General features: G+C 39.0%; 1 protein-coding gene across 2 annotated transcripts in view; it reads right to left on the minus strand.

The window, feature by feature from the left end:
* Positions 1-7,024: 7,024 nt before the first annotated feature.
* The window catches only part of elavl4 (ELAV like neuron-specific RNA binding protein 4), a 90,413-nt gene continuing 76,984 nt past the window's right edge, over positions 7,025-20,453 (minus strand). Inside the window, exons 7-9 of one of the 2 annotated variants that reach the window (XM_051116585.1) lie at positions 17,586-17,811; positions 13,487-13,525; positions 7,025-11,102 (exon numbers count right to left, since the gene is read on the minus strand). In XM_051116585.1, coding sequence (XP_050972542.1) covers positions 10,775-11,102; positions 13,487-13,525; positions 17,586-17,811 — 593 coding nt within the window. In that variant the 3' untranslated portion in view covers positions 7,025-10,774. The remainder of the gene's footprint in view (positions 11,103-13,486; positions 13,526-17,585; positions 17,812-20,453) is intronic. The other variant, XM_051116587.1, reaches the window with a different exon arrangement.

Consider the following 20,453-nt stretch of genomic DNA (forward strand, 5'->3'; position numbering starts at 1 on the left):
AAAGAGCAGGGTATGAGAGAGAGTTATCTCAGGCTTTACTCTACAGGCCACATTTACAGCCCAAGCTGAAGGAAAGCACATTAAAATTTCAAGCTTTGTTAAATCTTATCTTCAGGACGATCGTTTTAAATGAATGTGCTCTCCAACACCGGCTTCATCAGCAATTTGGATACCTTTGCTAAGATCTCTAGTTCACTCTGACCTTGTGTAAAGATTCAGCCTGTTTAAACATGACTGTGATTTGAGTTTAGGACAAAAAAAATTTATATATATATATATATATATATATATATATATATATAAATCTGACACTATTAAAGTTTTATTATTCTTTCTAATTAAAGTTATTCAGAAAACATTAAATTAATCATTCATTTATTCTCATGATGTTTAGATTTTTTAAAATGAAATATGCTCTCCAAGGCTGCATTTATTTGATTAAAAATACAGAAATACAGTAAAAATACAAATATTATTATGAAATATTATTACAGTTAAAATAACCCTTCAATTTTAAAATAAAATAAAATCTAATTTAATCCTGTGATGGCAAAACTTAATTTTCAACAGCCATTACTCCAGTCCAGACCACAAAACCAGTCGTAAGTAGCACGGGTATATTTGTAGCAATAGGCAACAATACATTGTGTGTGTCAAAATGATCGATTTTTCTTTTATGCCAAAAATCATTAGGATATTAAGTAAAAATGATGTTCTATGGAGATATTTTGTAAATTTCCTACTGTAAATATATCAAAACTTCATTTTTGATTAGTAATATGCATTGCTAAGACCTTCATTTTGGACAACTTTAAAGGTGATTTTCACAATATTTAATTTTTTTTTTTTGCACCCTCAGATTTTCAAACAGTTGTATCTCAGCCAGATATTGTCCTATCCTTTCAAACCATCAATGGAAAGCTTATTTATTATTATTTCATTAAAAAAAACTCACCCTTATGACTGGTTTTGTGGTCCAGGGTCACATATATGCTGATTTGTATTATTATTATTATTATTATTATTATTATTAAATATTTTGTAAGTTTTTATACAATTTTACATTACAATTTTACATGTTACATAAATTATTCAGGGCAACTGCTGTATAAAAGTTTTACAAAATATTGCTGCAGTAGGCTATACTATGAACAGGACAGTTTGAGAGTTGCACCTGTTAGTAAATAGTTGTCAATCTCTGACTGTGTGAATGCCACCATCAAACCTCTATCAAGTGGAGGAAAGTTTGATGTTGAATGTCTCAGAACTAGCAGGTGTATGTTGTTGGCTTAGAGCCAACTAGGCCCGTGAACTGTGCTGACTGGCTGTGTGTGAATGATTTAGGAACTGGCTATCTGTCTTGCCCCAGTATGCAGTGTGTGTGTGTGCGCATGTGTGTGTGTGTTTGGAATACAGAGTGAGAATTCATGGGCCTCTGAATGGAGGTTTGGCTCAGAGACTTCACTGTTGTATGTGACAGATGGTGGAAAACAGCAAGTGCTGAGGAGAGATATTCAAATCTGATCTTGGAGAATGTGAAGAGGGTTTCTGGCCAGAGCAAAGCCTCTTGCAGAGAGAAAGATAAAGAGCGGAAGGGGAAAAAAAAAACTGAGGTGAGATCAGACAGAGGGAGAGGGCTTGATCAGATTTGTGGAGAAACCCAAAATTGCTTTTTTTGTTTCTTTATATCCATTCAGGATGTTCTGAAAGTGGGAATTCATTCTTCCATTCTCTGTTTGCTCCATAATAATTTGTCAAGCTGATTTTACGGTTAGCTGAATCTCACATTAAAGCTCTACCAGAAATACTGATCTCATAAAATGTAAATACAAGACGCCCCGACGGCACTAGATTTTTTTCTGTCTACACTGCACCAGAGATGTGCTAAACCACGACTAGTTGGTGGATTGCTTACACGACTAGACTAATTAATCCTAATGAGGTCCAGAATAATTAAGCTGGTTAGGAAAAGAAAATGAATGTCTGTTAGACCTTGCTGAATTTTTTTTTTAAAACACCCAGCCTACGCATGTTGCTGGTCTGTTTGGTTTAAGATAGTCTTAGCTGGTCTCCCGTTTGTAAAATACCCAAACCATCCTAAATTCAGCCAAGATGACCAGAGATCAGAACAAATCAGCATGGTATAGCTGTTTTAGTATTAACTGTCTAAAGGCTTAAACAAACAATATTAGTAGCATTTTATGTTTTACAGATGTCATGCACACAAATCAAAACACAGTCATGATGACATGCATGACACTAAAATAATGTAACAAACATCATAAGATGGAACATAAAACCCTAATTTATGTAACTGATTAGAAAACTAAGAAATTATTTCAGTAAAAAAACATCAAATGTGACCTGTTACGGAAAATTCTGGCACTGTCAATTTATAGTTTTTCACAGTGAATTATAAGATGACTTGTTTTATTATTATATACACTGCCGTTCAAAGGTTATGGTCAAAAATGCAGAAAAAATAATATTGTGAAATATTATTAAGATGTAAATAAATGTTTTTCTATTTTAATATATATTAAAATCTAATTTATTCCTGTGACCAAATCTGAAGCTTCAGCATCATTACTTTAGATTTATTTATTTAAAATTGAAATATTTTCTAACAATATACATTACTGTTCAAAAGTTTGGGGTCAGTCCATTTTTTTTATTCTTTCTTTTTTTTTTTTTTTTTGTAAGAAATGAACACTTTTATTTAGCAAGGATGTGTTAAATTGATTAAAAAGTAATACCAAAGACTAGAAATTAACACAATTATATTGTTAGATATTTTGTATAAACACTGTTCTTTTTAACTTTTTATTCATCAAAGAATCTTGAAAAAAGTATCACAGGTTCCAAAAAAAATATTTGCAGCAAATCTGTGGCCAACAGACAATTCTAAAAATAAATCAGCATATTAAAACGATCAAGTGACTCTTGAGACTGGAATAATGGCTGATGAAAATTCAGGTTTGCATCACAGGAATAAATTATATTTTAAAGTATTTTAAAATTGAAACTATTCTTTTAGATTGTAATAACATTTAGCAATATTACTGTTTTATGCTGTATTTTTGATTAAATAATGAACATAAGAGACTTCTTTAAAAACATTAGGTAACACTTTTTTTAAGGTGTTCTTGTGTTATATGTAATTACTGTTATAGTAACAATAAATTGTGCATAATTACATGCAAGTAACCCTAAGCCAAACCCTAATCCTAACCCTAACCATATGGTAAGTACATGTAGTTAATTAATATTACTCAGTACTTAAATAATTGCACTGTAACAAGAACACCTTAAAGTAAACAGCAGTGTAGTATTACAGTGTACAAAAAAAGTCATAATGGAAAGCAAAAGAGTGAAACCTTTATAAAACTGATAATGAATGTTGTATATGTGTGTGTGAGGGAGAAAGAGAGATCAGTAAGTTGGAGACCCATGCCAGCGGGTGGTGGTTCTGGTGATGGTGGACCGCCTGGTCTGAGACTGAAGAACGAAGCGAGTGAAGCAGACCTATGCCGTCTGTCTCCTAATAAACAGGCACAAGATCCTGGTCCTCAGCCAGAGGGGAGCCCTGCCACCCAAACCGCCATCTCTCCCTCGCCCCCAGAGCCTAGCAGGGAGGCAAACGGCCACACGCCGTCTGACAGAAAGACAGAGAGAGCAAAGCCAGCGGGCCATATGTGTCTGGTTGTGAGAGGAACTCAAACCACAGACTGTCCAACGCAGAAATGCTGCAGCTGCCCAGCTCTTCCTCATGGCGAAATTAATGGAGCTAAAGAGTAAGACACCTTTTTGATTTATATATTGACTAGTATGTGTAAGAGATGTTTTTTGTCTTTTACCAAATGTATATTGTAGTCTTAGCTTGTAGTATATTATTTCATTACAGTTTATGGACTACACCGTTCAATCAAATTATATTTGGCATTGGTGAATGTATGAAGATACCTGTTCTACAGGTGTGTACGGTCATATGTTCATATCAAGTGAGATGTCGAGCTGCTGAATGTATTCATGTTCTGTTTCATGGTGAATGACATAACTCCTTATCTTCAGAGCAAATGTATGTCAGATTGTGAAATGCATTGCATAATAATTTATCACGTATGGCATCATGCCAGATGTTTACGGAAGACGGCAATCAAACGGCGGATGCGTGTATTACTCATCTGCCATGTCTTTCCACAGCAGATACCTCACAAGGTGAAGCCGTCGTGTAATGAAAATACAAGCCCCAACAGTTAGATTCAATATCAGATGCATCAGATCTCCTGCCTTTGTTAGGAGACTGTGTGTAGTAGAGGAATTTTTAAAGAGTAGGATGATGACTCATAATGCCGATTCTCTTCCTTCATGGGGCTTTTGCCTCATTAAATCCTTAACGGTGTGAAGAGACTTGGAACGACCTGATGGCTTTATCACACCCCTCGCCCCTTTTGCCCTTCAGCTCAGCATCGAGCTCTGCCCACCCCAAGGACGTAGACCACCATTAAGCCCTGCCCACCCCAACGCCACAGGCCACAAACCGAGGCCAACCATCCATGTGGTGAATCAGAGCACCCACAACATACTAATTTGCTTTAATGAATCCTACGCCACATTATAAATGCCACCACAGGCAAATTGCGTATACAGTCATACCGTCATGACAAGTGTTGTTTGTTCAGTGAATGGGGTGTACTTTTTGTTTCAGGGGTGATGAATGAATTTAACAGATTTGCTTACTTATTAGTTAAATTACGTTTTCTTCATGTGGCTCTTTATCATCCTAGCTGTTTTGGACTTTGTGTTGACACCTAATGGTGTGAAGTATGTTTAACCAAAATCTACTAACCAAAATCTGTTTGTTTTTGTTTCGTTTTTGACTTTTTTGAGTTGGAATTTAAAGATTAGTTTACTTCCTGAATAAAAAATTCCTGATTATTCACTCACACCCCCATGTCATCCAAGATGTTCATGTCTTTCTTTCTTCAGTTGAAAATAAATTAAGGTTTTTGAGGAGCAAATTCAAGGAGTTTTCTCCATTTAGTGGGCTTCAATGGGGGTCTAACGGGTTGAAGGTTCAAACTGCAGTTTCAGTGCAGCTTCAAAGGGCTCTACACGGTCCCAGCCAAGGAGTAAGGGTCTTATCTAGCGAAACGATCTGCCATTAAAAAAAAAAAAAAAAAAAGTATAATTTTTAACCACAAATGCTCATCTCGCACTAGCTCTGTAATGCACGTCAGTGATTTCACACATTACGTAATTACGTTGGAAAGGTCACGCATAGTTTGTCATCTTGTTCGTTTCAAAAAGGTAGGGTAGGGCAAAAAACTTGTTTTCTCCTCCAACTTCAAGATCATCCAACATCGTTTTACCTTTTCTTGTAAAGTGCGTTTGACTTTCTTTGCATGTTCGCTTTGTAAACACTTTGTTGGTACTTCCACCTGACCTTTCCAACGCGACTACGTAATGCATGTAGTCAAGCTAGTGCAAGCTGAGCATTTGTGGTTAAAAGTATATACATTTTTGTTTATTTATTTATTTTTTAGTTAATGACAGATCGTTTCGCTACATAAGACCCTTATTCCTCAGCTTTAGACCTTCAACCCATTGACTTCCACTGAAGTCCACTGTTTGGTGAAAAATCCTGGAAAGTTTTCCAGGATTTCCAGTTTTCCAAGTTTTCAAAAACCTTCATTTCTGTTCGATTCGTGACAGAACGAGTAAATTCTCAGAAAATTTGTATTCTGGAAGTGAACTAATCCTTTAAAGTAAGATGGCCATATCTCACAGAAAGTTTAATTGTAATTAAAGAACTTAAAGTTAGCACAAGTAATGGAATTCTGGGAAATTAAGTAGTCTTCCACTTTGGTTTATAGATTTAAGTACAAATTTCTATATTTTAAATATGTTTGTCTAAAAGGCTTATAAAACCTTTATACTTAAAGAATTAAAGAAAATTTCGTTTTTAAACTTACAGACAAGGCTTTATGAAACCATCTTTGAGCAACTTTAAACCTTTCTTTTCTATTTGTAGAATCACAATGGTTTTTTTTTAGGTGAATAGGCACTTTACTTTTGTACCTGTACTTTTTGTTTCATCTGTGATAATTGAATTTTATATATTTGCTTGCTTTTTAGTTAAAGATGTGTCTTTTTCTATATTTCTAACATCTTTTCTGTAGGTCCTATAAAACCTTTATACTTCAAGAAGTTTTCAGCGTCTTTAACTTTCAGACAAAACTTTGTGAATCCATCGCTTGTCAAAGCTTTCTAGTTAAAAATGACATTACAATACACAATTCTAGTTTACAAAACAACCTTGGTGCCTGACGTCCCAGCATTTGTCCTTGATTTCTGGTATATGCTGTTGTGTTCTGGTTGTATATGTGCATTATATTGTTTGTTTTGATTGTTCTGTTTAGATATACTTTATAAAATGTCTTGAGCACTAGCTGAAAGCACTATGTAACGTTTATTATTGTTTTTATTAATGCCAGGAGACAAGATTTTTCTAGAAGACTGATGTGACTGGACTCTTCCTCTCATGTGAGTGTAGGTCAGTTATATAATACAATTTAATATCACCATATTTAATCATACCACACTACAATTTATTTATGAAACCTTTTTAATTAAAAACACTATATCTTTTGAAAGCATGGCTGTTACGGTAATTCTCCAGGAAAGAAACAGGGGGCGCTGTGCTCTCATGTCTCACTACATCACATCTGTCTGTTTTGTATTACAGCCTACGAGAGGATACGTTTAATGTAATAACCTACTGGAAGTTTCCGTGGCTCTTTCTGAATTTCGACTTTTTGTGTGAGTAATAATGCTGGCATTCACGCTCATTGAGATAACTGATCAAATTCTTATCAAAAAGGTGCAGCTCAAGTGACATTTGGCACCTCCGGGGTCTTGAGAAAATGAAACGACCTGGGAATATTTTAAAGATTAGTCGTGAGGAGCAAACCTCTCTCTCTCTTTTTTTTTTTTTTTTGAAGACGACATGGAAGCACACAGCTTTCAACACCTTATTTTATTGTCCCAACATTCAAAAGTACAAATAATTCAAACACAACAGTTTTATGAAAAAGAAAAAAACATTTACAGCAAGTATTTTTTTCCATATTTTGTTTCCAGTTTCAGAAATGACCTAAACTAGCAAGGATAACATGAAGTCATTCATCGCAGTAATTTGATTCGTAATAAGAATAAGGATAATGAGAATAATATTAATCATAGTAACAATAATCAATAATCGATAGATAAGTAATAACGTAAGTAGGAGAGACCAGCTTGGTCCGGTGAACTTTTTTTTTTTTTCCATTTTTTTTCGTCTTTTTTTGTCTTTAAAGATTTATAGATTTTTCAGATAGTAAACAAACACATTTCAGGAGAAAATGAATTATGACAAGAGCCTTGTTCCTCACTTTGCCTTCCCTCCTACACTACTGGCTGATGGGTTCCTATTGGCAGGCTGCCACTATAAGGCGCTACAGGGGGAGAGACACTGCGATACGGGCACGCACTATAGAGGCACGGCCCCGCGTTTCCAACACCCCCGCAAACTCTCGCGCGTCCTAGACGCTCTCCCGTGCAGTCATCCACGCTCAGACACGCGGAGGGTGATGCCATTAACCAAAAGAGGAGGACGTAATGCAGGAAATTTGTTCGTACATCAGAACAACATTCTACTGGGGTCGTTGCATAATTCAAACTCCCAGCCGCAGCGGGGTTTGAGAAGGGCCGTGCCGCCGCCGCCCCCTTAGGGACGGAGCAGAGGAGGGTGGATGGCATTAGAGGTGGAGGAATGTAAGACTGCTCATGAACGTGACTTTTGTTTTGCGTTCTCCAGCATTCACACCGGTCTTAACAAGAGCCGAGCTCTCCATTCAGGAAGTTTACCTCTCAAAATAGACTATATCTTAGAAAATATATAACAGGTGTCATCTATCAAATATTATCTGCTATAGCTATTTTTGTTCAACCAGTACAATCAGAGTCAATGCTTATTTATGACTTTTTTTATTTCTCCTTTTTTCCGGAGCATCGATGTGGTTTAAATGAAGGTTACAGTTCAGATGAGTCGATGAATCATACTAAAACAATGGACACATATCGATCAATCAAATTAGGGCAGCAAAGCCTGACATGAACGTCGTCGAGATCCATGAGAAACTACATTTCAGACCCACATTTTTGCATAAAGTTTAATCACAAAGCAACGGTAGTGTGTGGAGGGAGGGCGGGAAGTGGCTTTTAAAACTACACAAACTTATCACAGGTTATATTGAACCAGAACAACTGTTATAACATTCTATTAAGACTAAACTTTATTGAAAAAGATTTAAAGATTTATGTTTAACAAGACAAGAAAAAAGCAATAGCAAATTGAACTATCGGCTAGGTTATGCATAGCGAGTAACTGTTTCTATTAATAAGGGAAGAGCCTCACCAACCCTCTTGACATTTTTTTCGTTTTTGACTTTTAAATTTTTTTATATTGTAATTTTGATATATTGGTACAAAGCACAAACGTACTAAAATTTCTCAGTGCACAGGACTAATGGAAGAGCGTCTCCCCTAGTCATTTGTTCCCTTTAGCTCAGAAATACCCCCCCCTCCCTGTACCAGAATCACGCAAAAACACAGACAACATAAGAAAGGAACAAGTAAATAAATAAATAATCGAGATAAATAAATAATTTAATCAATGAGACAATCAATCAATCGATCAATAAATAAATACAGGTTTTTCTCAAGAAGCTTTTTGTTCGATTTCTTTTGCTGCGGCGGTAAATCAAATAAATCGATCCAATTTTTCAGTTCTTTGTTTTTTTTTTGCGTTTTTTTTTCTTTATCTTCACAAGCGACATGACAACATATTAAACAGGATTCCTCACGAGTTTTTCTAAGTAACTGAACCATCACTTCATAAAGTTTTCATATGAAAAAAGACAATCCCAAACGAAAAAACAGTGACAACTCAGATAGATATAGATATTGGAACAGAAAATGTTGACTATATATCATCTATTTGTACACAACAAAGAAAGACACAGTCATAATAGATCCTTTGAGGAAACGAATACTAGACTAACAGAACTAGCTAATTATCGCTGAAGTTCGACAAACGCTGTACACTCAGCAAAGAACCTAGAAGTAAGCAAGCCGAAGGAACGCCGTCACGCGCGCGCCCGAATTCGTTCGTCCGGGGTTCCTCCGGACCCGACGACGAGCTACGACGACGACGGTTTCGAAAGAATAAACATCAACGAAAGAAGAAAAACAGCAGCTTAATATAATGCCAACATCGAAATTTTCTTTTTTTTCTCTCTAAACAACACGAAGAACAACAAAGTTGGATATTTAAGATATGTGAACCATGTAATATAGCACCTACTGTTGATCGCTAAAGGAAGTACATCTCGAATGCGATATCACGAAATCATAGCGAATTAAACGTAACCATGTATATGCCGTCCGAATGGAGAAAGAAGTGTGTGTGTGTGTGTGTGTGCGCGTGCGCGCGCACGTGTGTGTGTGTGTCTTTATTACTTATATCCCAAAGACGGATGGTCTAAAGTAAATGAGTGGACGATGAGTGGCCTTGCTTTGGGCTCTTGACTGTGAAGATGTGGTTGGCCTGGGAAGACCCCTCTCCCTCTCCTATTGGGTATCGCTGTTGAATAATTACTGCTATGAAAAATTACCTGCCTGAATTTGCATCCCTTGATAAATTCTTCCATCTACAAAATTCTTCCATCGCCAATCCGGTTCTCCCCGAAAAACAAACGACCTCGGATCCTAAAAAGTACCACGGCAGAACGAACAAGACAAGGTGGCACCTGACCCCTCCCCCCGTCCCTAATTAGCCAGTCAAAATATTTTTCTCTTTTTTCAAATCCAGATTCTTGTAAAAATTCTTCAATAATTATTTTAATCATTATTTATAAAAATAGATCTTCTTTCTCTTTATTTTTTCATTTTTTCTAAACGCATTTTCAAGCAAAGAGATTTTCTCTTTGGCAACAGTGTGTGTGTAGGTTTTTTTTTTTTTTTTGACGCAACGTGTCATCAGGAGCGCTTAGCCCGTCCCTTCCCTCGCCCCTTCCCCCTGAATCCCCCGTGAGGACAGACGTGTGTTTTGTTTGCAGTACAAAACCAAAACTATGCTAGAAACATCTTCTGCATTAGAGAAAAGGGATGGCCTCATCCCTGTCAATTCATTTTGGGGATCTCTAACAATTTACACCAAAACAAATGAATGAATGATCACCGATTTTTTTTCTTCGTCTTTTTTTCTTAAAAAGAGCCCCCTCCTGTTCTCTTACCAGGGAGGCGTTATTCTAACGACAGTGGATCCGGATTTAAAAAAGAAAGAAAAAATCCTGAATCGACACCAAGAGAGTTCGATCTAAAGAAGGACATTTTCTTCTTCAAAATAAGGGCGGTCTGGTTTTGCTACTGTTTACAGAGAAAAAAAAAAGAAAAAAGTAAAAGACAACCACGAGAAACTCAAAAAGATATACAACAGAATCCCTGTACCACTTCCAGGGTCTCCAAATAATGAATATTCTCAATTTGTCATTTTGTAATACTTAGGCAACATTGGCTTATAGGTCCAAAGTTATATTATAAGCCATATCCAGTTCTTTTTTGTGGGTTTGTTGGTTGGGTGTGTTCCTGTTTTGAGTAGCTGAGTGGGCAGAGGTGGGTTTTTAGTATTAAGAGGAGCTGTAAGGAGCTACACAAGTGATGGGAGGGGAGTTCAGGACTTGTGGGTCTTGTTGGTCTTGAAAGACACTTGCAAGACACGGTCACCCAACCGATACCCATTCAGACTGGCGATGGCCATGGCCGCTTCGTCGTAGTTCGTCATGGTGACGAAACCGAACCCCTTGCACTTGTTGGTGTTGAAGTCGCGGATCACCTTGACGTTGTTGACGGCGCCGAACGGTCCGAAGAGCTGCCACAGGACGCTCTCGTCCGAGTCCGGGGACAGGTTGTAGACGAAGATGCACCAGCCCGTTCCCGTGTGACCGGGGATATTCATCCCTACTAGACTGGTCATGCTATCGATGGTGATCGGGGAGAACCTGCAGGACGAGAGAGAGAGTGAGGAAGATGCGTAAGTCGAGTTGCCACTCACTGACTCTTCAATCTTTTCAGTCTATCACTTTGGAGTCTAAATGTCTGCTCCTTGTTTTTCAGGCGGAAGGCAACCGGAGGGTTTTTTGAATGCAAAGAGCGAAAAGAGGCTGCGCCCCGGCGCCGGCTGGCGGGGGGCCGCGCCGAGACGCAGGATCTATTGGGGAACTAAATTACAGGAACTCGGCACATTAATACCTTCGAAATTCATCAGAGATTTCGCATGCGACCGAGTAAATCTGCTCTCATTCTCCTTGTAATCTTTCCATTCTCGCCTTTTTTTTTCCTCCCTCATGATACAGAGATTTGAATGCTCAGTTGATTTCACTTAATTGCCTTTCCGCTTAAAGGAAATTTCCACTTTAAATAAAAGGTAAATTGGATAAAAGGTTCATTTCGTGTGCCACCTCTCAAGGAATGACTATAGGCATTATTGGGGTGTGCTTTAATTGAGATTTCCGCTTTGCTGCTGCTGCCGCCGCCGCCGTCGTCTTTGAATCCGAATGGTTCGGGGAGGGGGATAGGAAGCTGCCAGCGAGCAGAAAATGGAAGCGGCGCTTTCCAGCCAGCTAGCACGGGGAACAGAGTGTATTCCACCCACACCCTCTGCCGCTCCGCAGTGTGTGACTGTGATCGATAGCACTGCACGGACTACAGGGCCGGCCAATTCCCTGCTTCTTGTTCTGCCAAGAATTACTCAGACGTTTCATCTGCGTTTTAGCCCGTTCGTCCTGGCAGAGTCAATACATCTGTCTCTCTCTTTCGCTTTTGTGTCCTGTCGCTTGCGTCTCATTATGTAAATGAAGGGTATAATGGTAAGTCGGCTCACTTTGCGCCTATGACAAGCAACCATCTCATGACTTCAATTATGCTGGTATTTCTGTGTAAATAATGAATCCGTAGCCATTATTCATCGAATATGGCTTCGCTGTAATTTGGATGCCAGTCATCTGCGGGCAAGCGGGCGAGGGTCGGACGAGCGTATTGCTGACACAGAGGTGTCTGGTGACTGCTAGGGCAGGGCCAAGCTCTGTCTGTTGTTCCAACTAAGGCGAACAGTTGGACGAGGAGTTGCATAGCAACAAGCGACTGACCTAGAGCCATCCCACCCTTCCGAGCTGCCCACCTTCACCTAGCGATGCTCACTTCTTCAGACTGGTCTTTGTTCATTAATTACCTTCTACGCCGTGCTCTGTGAGCACAGCGCCTCCCCCAACCCCCCGTCGGTTTCATCTCCCCTAAATTTTCCCTCTCTCGAGGCAGACGGGCTTATTTGACAGCTGATCGCAGTGAGTGTAAATAAAAAGGAATCTTTCGTCTCGTCATTTGTTTTGAAAGACGCCGCTGCCTCGTTTGCATATCCTGTTTTATTGTCGCACTTCCCGTTACTTGTCAGATTTTCGCATGTTTTCTTTCTAACAACGATCGCTAGATTGGTTCATTCTGATCAGTCGGCGCTGAAACGCGAAAGACTTTTCTAGAAAGAAAAGAAATCTAGTAAACGCGGAGCCTTTAGTCTTAACAGAGAGATATCTGTAAAAAAAAAAAAAAAAAAAAAAGAAACTTGCACAATGCACAACCTTTCATGCTACTCCCTCCATCTTAGCCTTGAGTGTTTGGTGTTCGAGGGACATCAAAGTGTTTCAATAGATACTAAAATATGCAACAAAATGTCATAAGCACTGAAACATGTTCAAAAGAAGCCTTTTCACTACATCCACAGCAGCACAAAGCAAAAAGAACATGAGCAAACCCAACTGATCAGAGGCTCCTAAACCTGCAGTGAAACACTACATTTCCTGCAGGGATCCAGGTGAGCTGTCACCCCCTCCGTCTCGCTCTAGACCAACAAAACGGAAACGAGGAGACGAAAAACATAATGGCCTTCCATCCATCCTTGCATTTTAGCTGTTAGACGTACTGTAATGCATTGGGAATATACATAATTTTGTTCAATTGTTGGCAGTGTGTAACCCTGAGCTGGACGGAGGTACGGCTTCAGCCCCTGAATCCTGTGGAGGCCACGCTTCAAAACAGGAGCTACACACAATAAAACACAAAATACCAAAACGGAACTCATAAAAAATTCAGAATCATCATAATCAAACACTACAAATTATAAAAGATACTTACACTTCTTAATGCTACAGATTGGTAGGTTGAAATAAAAGAAAACATAATCAAGTAAAAAAAGGAGGGAAACGCAAAAGAACTAAAGAGAAGGAGGAAAAAAACCTTGAACTGAACTGAATGCATGTGATTTTCAAAAAGAAGGGGAAAAAAAATCATACTGTCAACATGGACATCTGGCATTCGGTGAAGTTTTAATTACCTCTTAACGCCATAGGCCATATTAAGCAAATTGTCCAGCCTGTAAAGAGAAGGAGGGTTCTGGGGTTAATGCCAGGCAGATGGTTGACTCACTCAGTGGAACTAATGCTACATCCCTGCCTCACTGAAGGAAGACGCCCATCTAGCAATGGGCCATTACACTGTGCTGCCCCATCAGGCATCTCACAGAGTCAATCATACATCCAAAGAACAGCAGACTTGCAGCAACACTAATGGTAACAGGAGGCCACTTGAATGCCCACCCATTTGGGAGAGTTGTTTAGCCTGACAGTGCTGCAGTCCTAAAATACTAGTGACTATGTCATTACATATATACAAATGGGAATAGGTTGATTTGCACGCTCTAACTGTTTAGATCAATTAATATATACATGATTTTTAACATACTGGTATTTATTTCTATTTGTGTATGCTATATTTTCTAATATGTTTTGTATTTTAAAGTTGCAGTGAATAACCCTGAGCCGGATGGAGATACAGTTGAAGCCACGCCTCAAAAACAGGAGCTTAAATTAATTCAGGTAAAGTGGGCCGTATACTATTGTTTTCAATTTACATCTGTATATATACATATTTTAATCAGTTAAGACATTTTTTTTTTTTTTTTTTTAACAATGTGGGATATTTTCTAATTGCAAAATGGACAATTCGTATAAATCCGCCCAGAAAAGAATGTGTATATTTCGAATATATATGTATTTCTATAGTGACAATTAAAGAATGATTAAGAAGGATATGAGCAAACTGAAAACAAAAGTCAAAAAGAGAAATAAATGAATCATACAAACAGATACTCAGAGTGAAGTACAAAGAATGAATCTTAGTGTCTGAACATGTGCAGATAATATGCTAGTGTTATGGATGAAATTGGTCTGGGGCCGTCTTTCAGCCTACCTGAAAACTTTAATATAAAATGACATTTCAATGAAGTTGGAGGCAGGATGTAATGCAGCATTAACTGGGAGTGCCCTTTCTTCTTCTTGCTGTCTCTTTCTTGTGCGGTCTCTCTATTAGCCCCAGCGACCCAGCGGGCCAGCGTATTACGCTTTCCTTCCCCGTCAGTCATTCTCATTTTAGACTCCCGTCTGTTTGGCTACTCTGCGACCTCCGTCCCTCACTCGGCTCGGCCTTGTCTCATTTCCTATTAAAACTGCCGCAAGATGGCCGACAGGGCTAATTACTGCTTTCTCACATTTCAAACTGAACTTCTCCAGACAAACACACACGTACACATGCAGGCCCTCCCTCTCCGCAGTGGGTCAACAGTTGGTGACTCTGCCTTCTGTGAACTTGGAGGAAAAACCGAGCCAAAATAAAGCAAGGAAATTCAGCGTGTCGAGTCATTAAGATGCCAATTAGCCAATTAGGAAGGCAGGTTGCTTTGTGGGTAAATGAGTTAATTGGAGAGAGGGCTCTGAGGTGCAAGAGCAGGCGATGTGTTAGATATACGCAGGCGTGTCTCAACCCGGCTCGGCCCGGCCTACAGCTTTTCACACTTCCTCTCCAACACACACACAACACAATGAGGCCTTTGTAAGGCCGACTAATACATGCAAATGGGACTCATCCTTTTCAGATCTCTTCAATAATAAGTGCTTGTGATGTATGAGGAATTAATTACTGATTTCTGTTATCAGTATTGCTGTGCAGTGCTAATTGCTTGACGAGTCCTGTTTGTCTAAACAAAGGATCTCTTGCTTTAAAGTAAACAGCACACCGACAGTTCATGCATCTAGAGGAGATACACTGTAACTCATCCAAAGTATTTTATATTTATGATACAACTGAATGATGAAATATTCTGAATGGTTATTATCAGCTGCACACTAGAGTCCATTCATATGACTGTGAACACACACATACTGTAAAACTCTAACTGTAGAACCAATAGAAGATAAAAACATCACAAATTAAAAACCTATTCACACAATGTACGGATTACATGCTTGTATGGTTTGCATATACTAAGCTCCATGGTTTGCATTTTTGTGAACAAACGAGGTTTTAACAAGTCAAGTTCATTATGTATTACTTTGATTGTAATACATAATGAACACTGCCGTTCAAAAGTTTAGGGTCAGTAAGTTTTTTTTTTTTTTTCAAGCTGTAATTATTTTATTTTATACAAAATACTGTTAATATTATTAAATATTACAGCTTTTTCAGGAGTATTTAAAATAACGGAAATTCCATTATAAAATTTATTATAAATTTATATACATTTTTATACATCTTTACTGTCACTTTTGATTAATTGCATGTGTCCTTGCTGAATAAAAGTATTCATTTCTTTGTGAAAAAAGAAAAAAAGAAAAAATCTTAATGACCACGAACTTTTGAAAGGAAACGTATGTATTATATTATTATTTGCAATTTATAATGTTTTTTTTTTTTTTTCAGTACAGGAGCCCTGGATCATGACATTATGTCCTGTTGCCAAAGTAAGTTTGCACACTTAAGTTCACTCCCAGAGCAAAAATTTACAGATAATGTACTCACCCCCTTTGTCATCCAAGATGTTCATGTCTTTCTTCAGTCGTAAAGAAATTGTTTTTTGAGAAAAACATTTCAGGATTTCTCTAATATAATGGACTTCTATGATGCTCCTGAGTTTGAACTTCCAAAATGCAGCTTCAAAGACAGCCGAGGAAGAAGTGTCTTATTTACCAAACGATTGGTTATTTTCTGAAAAAATGTACAATTTATATACTTTTTAACCTGAAACACTCATCTTATCTAGCTCTACGTGAACTCTGTGTATACCAGTTCATGACAGTTAGGGTCGAAAAAAGTCACATCTTATTTTCATCTCAAACTTCAAAGTCATCCTACATCACTGTTTTAGCTTTTTTTGTAAAGAACGTTTGACCTTCTTTGCATGTTCACTTTGTAAACACTGGGTCGGCAGCGATGTAGGAACATTTTGATGTTGGAGGAGAAAATGAGATGGACGTTTTTCAACATACTCTAACTGTCATGAACCGGAATACACAGTTCACACAGAGCTAGACAAGATGAGCGTTTGAGGTTAAAAAGTATATAAATTGTAATTTTCTTTAGAAAAAAAACAATCGTTTCACTAGAAGATCGTTTGGAGCCCTTTGAAACTGCATTTAAACTATTTTGTAAGTTCAAACTCGGGGGCACCATTGAAGTCCATTATATGAAAAAAAACAAAACTTCTTTACGACTGAAGAAAGACACAAACATCTTGGATGACAAGGGGGTAAATACATTATCTGTAATTGTTTGTTCTGGAAGTAAACTACTTTAAATTGCTTATATAAACAGTGTTTCAAAAATCTACTAGTTGAGCTTACACTGAAATGTCAACCTGCTTTAATTCTAGCTTTGATTAAACTAAGAAAAATAAGTTCACTAAGTATCATTATGCTAAATGGCTGAACACTACTGATACCATATTCATTGTCTGCTTGATTGTGAATTGATATCTGCTGCTATCAAGCAGTAAACTTTCACTGCAAGATGACTTTGGCAGTCTTCGCCAGTTCGAAGCTCATAAGATGTGACTCATAGTTAATGTGAATTAGCCTGCAAGGTAAGGAGATCTTAAGCCAAGACCTTGCAAGTCAACGGCAGGATCAAAAGGTGTTGTTATTGTAGCCTGTGACTAACTATATGCGTAGTGAGGGGGTTTACTTCACATCGCCTTTAAAAAGGTTGCGAAGCGCTGCCCAGGGCTGTAAAGGTGTTAGCTGCCAGAGTGAAGTTATTGCTGGCCTGCTGAACTGAAATGAAAGGAACAGATGTGAAATGAAAGAAGGGGAGGATGGCTATGAGAAAAAGAAATCAGAGGGACATTGTGAACGACAGAACCCCACTGTCTCTTATCAGTCCTTCGCTTCGGTTTCTTTTCTGAATCTCGTTTTGTTTCTGCACATTTTTGGGAGCAGCTATTTCTCGGTGGTGATGTGACACACACAACTGGAGCTCTACAGGTAACAGTTTCACAATCCAGACACCTATTTTGCCTTGCTATTCCACCAATTTTGATGTGAGTTTCAAAGGAAGTTATGTAAGAAAATATACGTGTTATTGTAGACTGACGGTGTATTTACCTGAACCTTTGCGCTTGGTGGTGGAGGGGTCCCGGGTAGCGGCGGTTGGGGGATTGGTACAGCTGCGACAGTAGCGCCTGGCTCGTCTTCTGGCTGGGGTTGTTGGCAAACTTCACCGTAATGGGCTCGGCGGCACCTGAGGGCTTCTGTCCATTCAGACCCTTGATGGCTTCCTCCGCTTCTATCCTCTTATCAAAGCGAATAAATCCCACACCCCGCGAGCCACCTGTGGGGCCAGCACACCAAAAACAACACACCATACGCTTACTGGCTTTATCCGGCCTGCAGTGGCAACATTAATGATACGTTCAAGTCCTCCTGGAAAGTTTGCTATATAGTGGGCGTGGTCATTTGTACATTTTATGGGTGTGGCTTCTGGTCTCATCCTCGTCCAGCCATTTTTAGCTATACAAAACAGCTTGTTTTGCTGCTTGATATTGCCAATTGGTGTGTCTTACCATATTATTTTAATGTATTAACTTAATTATGAGCACAGTGGTTTGTAGAGCAAACAGTTTTACTGTGTACTGCACGCTGTTATTCTTTTCATTATTTTCCTATAGCGGACAATGAACCAGAAGTCTCACGCAAAGGCTTACTTCCGCATTGAGGAAAAAGGTGGACTATGCTATATCTATTGCATCCCATATGTTTTCTCACTGACACACCCCCAACTCCAAAACTCTTAAAGGAATAGTTCACCCAAAAATTAAAAATTGCTAAAAATTTACAGGCCATCCAAGATGGAGATGAGTTTATTTGTTCAGTTGGAGAAATTTACATCACTTGCTCACCAATGAAACCTCTGTAGTGCATGGGTGCCGTCAAGAGTCCAAAAGAGCTGATAAAAGCATTACAGTAGTCCACATGACAAAATATCAATTAACGTTTTGTAAAGTGAAAAGCTGTATGTTTGCAAGAAACATTTCCATCATTAAAACTTCAAACCATTGCTTCCTGTTACTAGTGAAAAAGTTGCCTTGTTCGATCCAAAACACTTCCACAAACATGTGGTGGATTTTGATGTGAGAGGACAACAGGGGATGGACTTTTTCACTGGAGGAAGCATTATTATAGATTTTGGCCAGAAGCAAGAGTTTAAAATGAAAACATCTTGATGAACTTGTTACAAACACGCAGCTTTTCACTTCACAAGATGTTAATACATAGACTGGAATTATGTTGATTAATTGTGGATTACTGTGATGTCTTTATCAGCGGTTTGGACTCTCATTCTGACGGCACCCATTCGCTGCAGAGGATCCACTGGTAAGCAAGTGATGCAATGCTTCTCCAGTCGCCAATGTTTCTTCAAATCTGTTCAGAGAAACTCTTCTTGGATGGCTTAAGGGTGAGCAAATTGTCATTTCTGAGTTAACTACTCTTAAATAAAGTTATAAATCCATGGCCACTCATAATCAGTACTTTGTGGTGGCCTTCGAGTGTTTTTAAAGTACGATCATTCCAACATGACTTGAACGCACCAGACACACAAATGCACACACTTCCTGTTTCGCACACCTTCGTTCAGAATGATTCGTTTCTATATTTAGAAACCGAAAATGATTTGGCGTCGAAACGACAAATGACAGAGATATGCAGCCTGTGTGACGGATTCTATTGCTGGTGTCACATTATGCAAACGAGGCGCGATGGAACGGGGAGATTCTATTGGCCGGCCAGCATTCCGGTGCTGTCAGGCAGACGTGTAATTTGTTTTCTTTTCTTCATGAGAGGATGGCGATATTGTGTGGAGATGCGGTCGCCCCGCTGGTGTGGAAATTGAGCGCGTGTGCGCGACGGCCTCAAGCTGTGCGGTTTGTGGCAGCTGACGGCCACACGCCGCCTCATGGTATGCGGTTCGTCCGCGACATTTCCGCGGTTTCCAAGGCGATGGTTTTGACCGCTACCTGAAAGTAACATTTAAAAGAGCCTGGCTTACTGGGAGGTCTTTTGTTGGGTTGGTTTTTAATGAGACGATCCTTCTGCTCTGAGGAGGTGCGTGTGGAGACGACTTGCCAAGAGGGCAATTTGCATAATACAATGAACACGTATTTGTGTGCGAGCGTGTGTGTGTCTGCTCTCTGCTTTCTATATTGTCAGTTCGTTCTCCTCTCACTCTCTCAGCTGTCACCCGCTAGTATTGATGTTTTCTGTTGTGCTGCCTGATTGTCTATTCAAATCAGTGTCTTTTGATACGTTCCGTTCTGCAAACAAATATTTGCACACAATCTTTTCAATGCAGTGAGCTTTCATTCAGACTGCGGCTGCATTACTCTCTTTCCCTCGCAGCGTGAGTCATTCCTGACAGCTTTTCACTTTTCCCTCTCCCTTCCTAAAACCTGTTCTCTTTAATTAGACCGTCAGAAGTAAAGGCTCGAGGAACGAAAAGCATGCATTATTCCAGAGAGTTTAGGATGCACTGTTAGCTTCGTGCTCACCGCGGAGTGATGTTGAGGTCAAAGCAGAATCCTTCGAAAGTGGAGCAGAGAGAGGAAACTGGGAATGACACCTCCTCTCTCTGTTCCTCTCTCTGTCTAGAAGATATTTGACATGCAACAGCTCAAGTATCTAAAAATACAAGAGATTACACATTCCGTTTCATAAAATTTTGATCCGAAACTAGACGACTTTTTGTTTCTGTCTGTCAGTTTAAGTGTGCAGGAATCAACTGATGGATCTGACATAAACTATATGCTATCTGAGCTTTTGCTTGTTTAGGAGGAGCACAAACACCGGCTGAGTCCGAAAGCGGGGGGGAGAGGGATCAAGACATGTCCACATCCAATGTCTGGTAACATCCTGTCTGCTATAATGCCTTAATTGCTTCTGAAGGCAGCAGAGATGTATCCCACAACATGCAGTTTG

The sequence above is a fragment of the Labeo rohita genome, chromosome 8 (assembly GCF_022985175.1).
Source record: "Labeo rohita strain BAU-BD-2019 chromosome 8, IGBB_LRoh.1.0, whole genome shotgun sequence".
NCBI classification, from domain to species: Eukaryota; Metazoa; Chordata; class Actinopteri; order Cypriniformes; family Cyprinidae; genus Labeo; species Labeo rohita.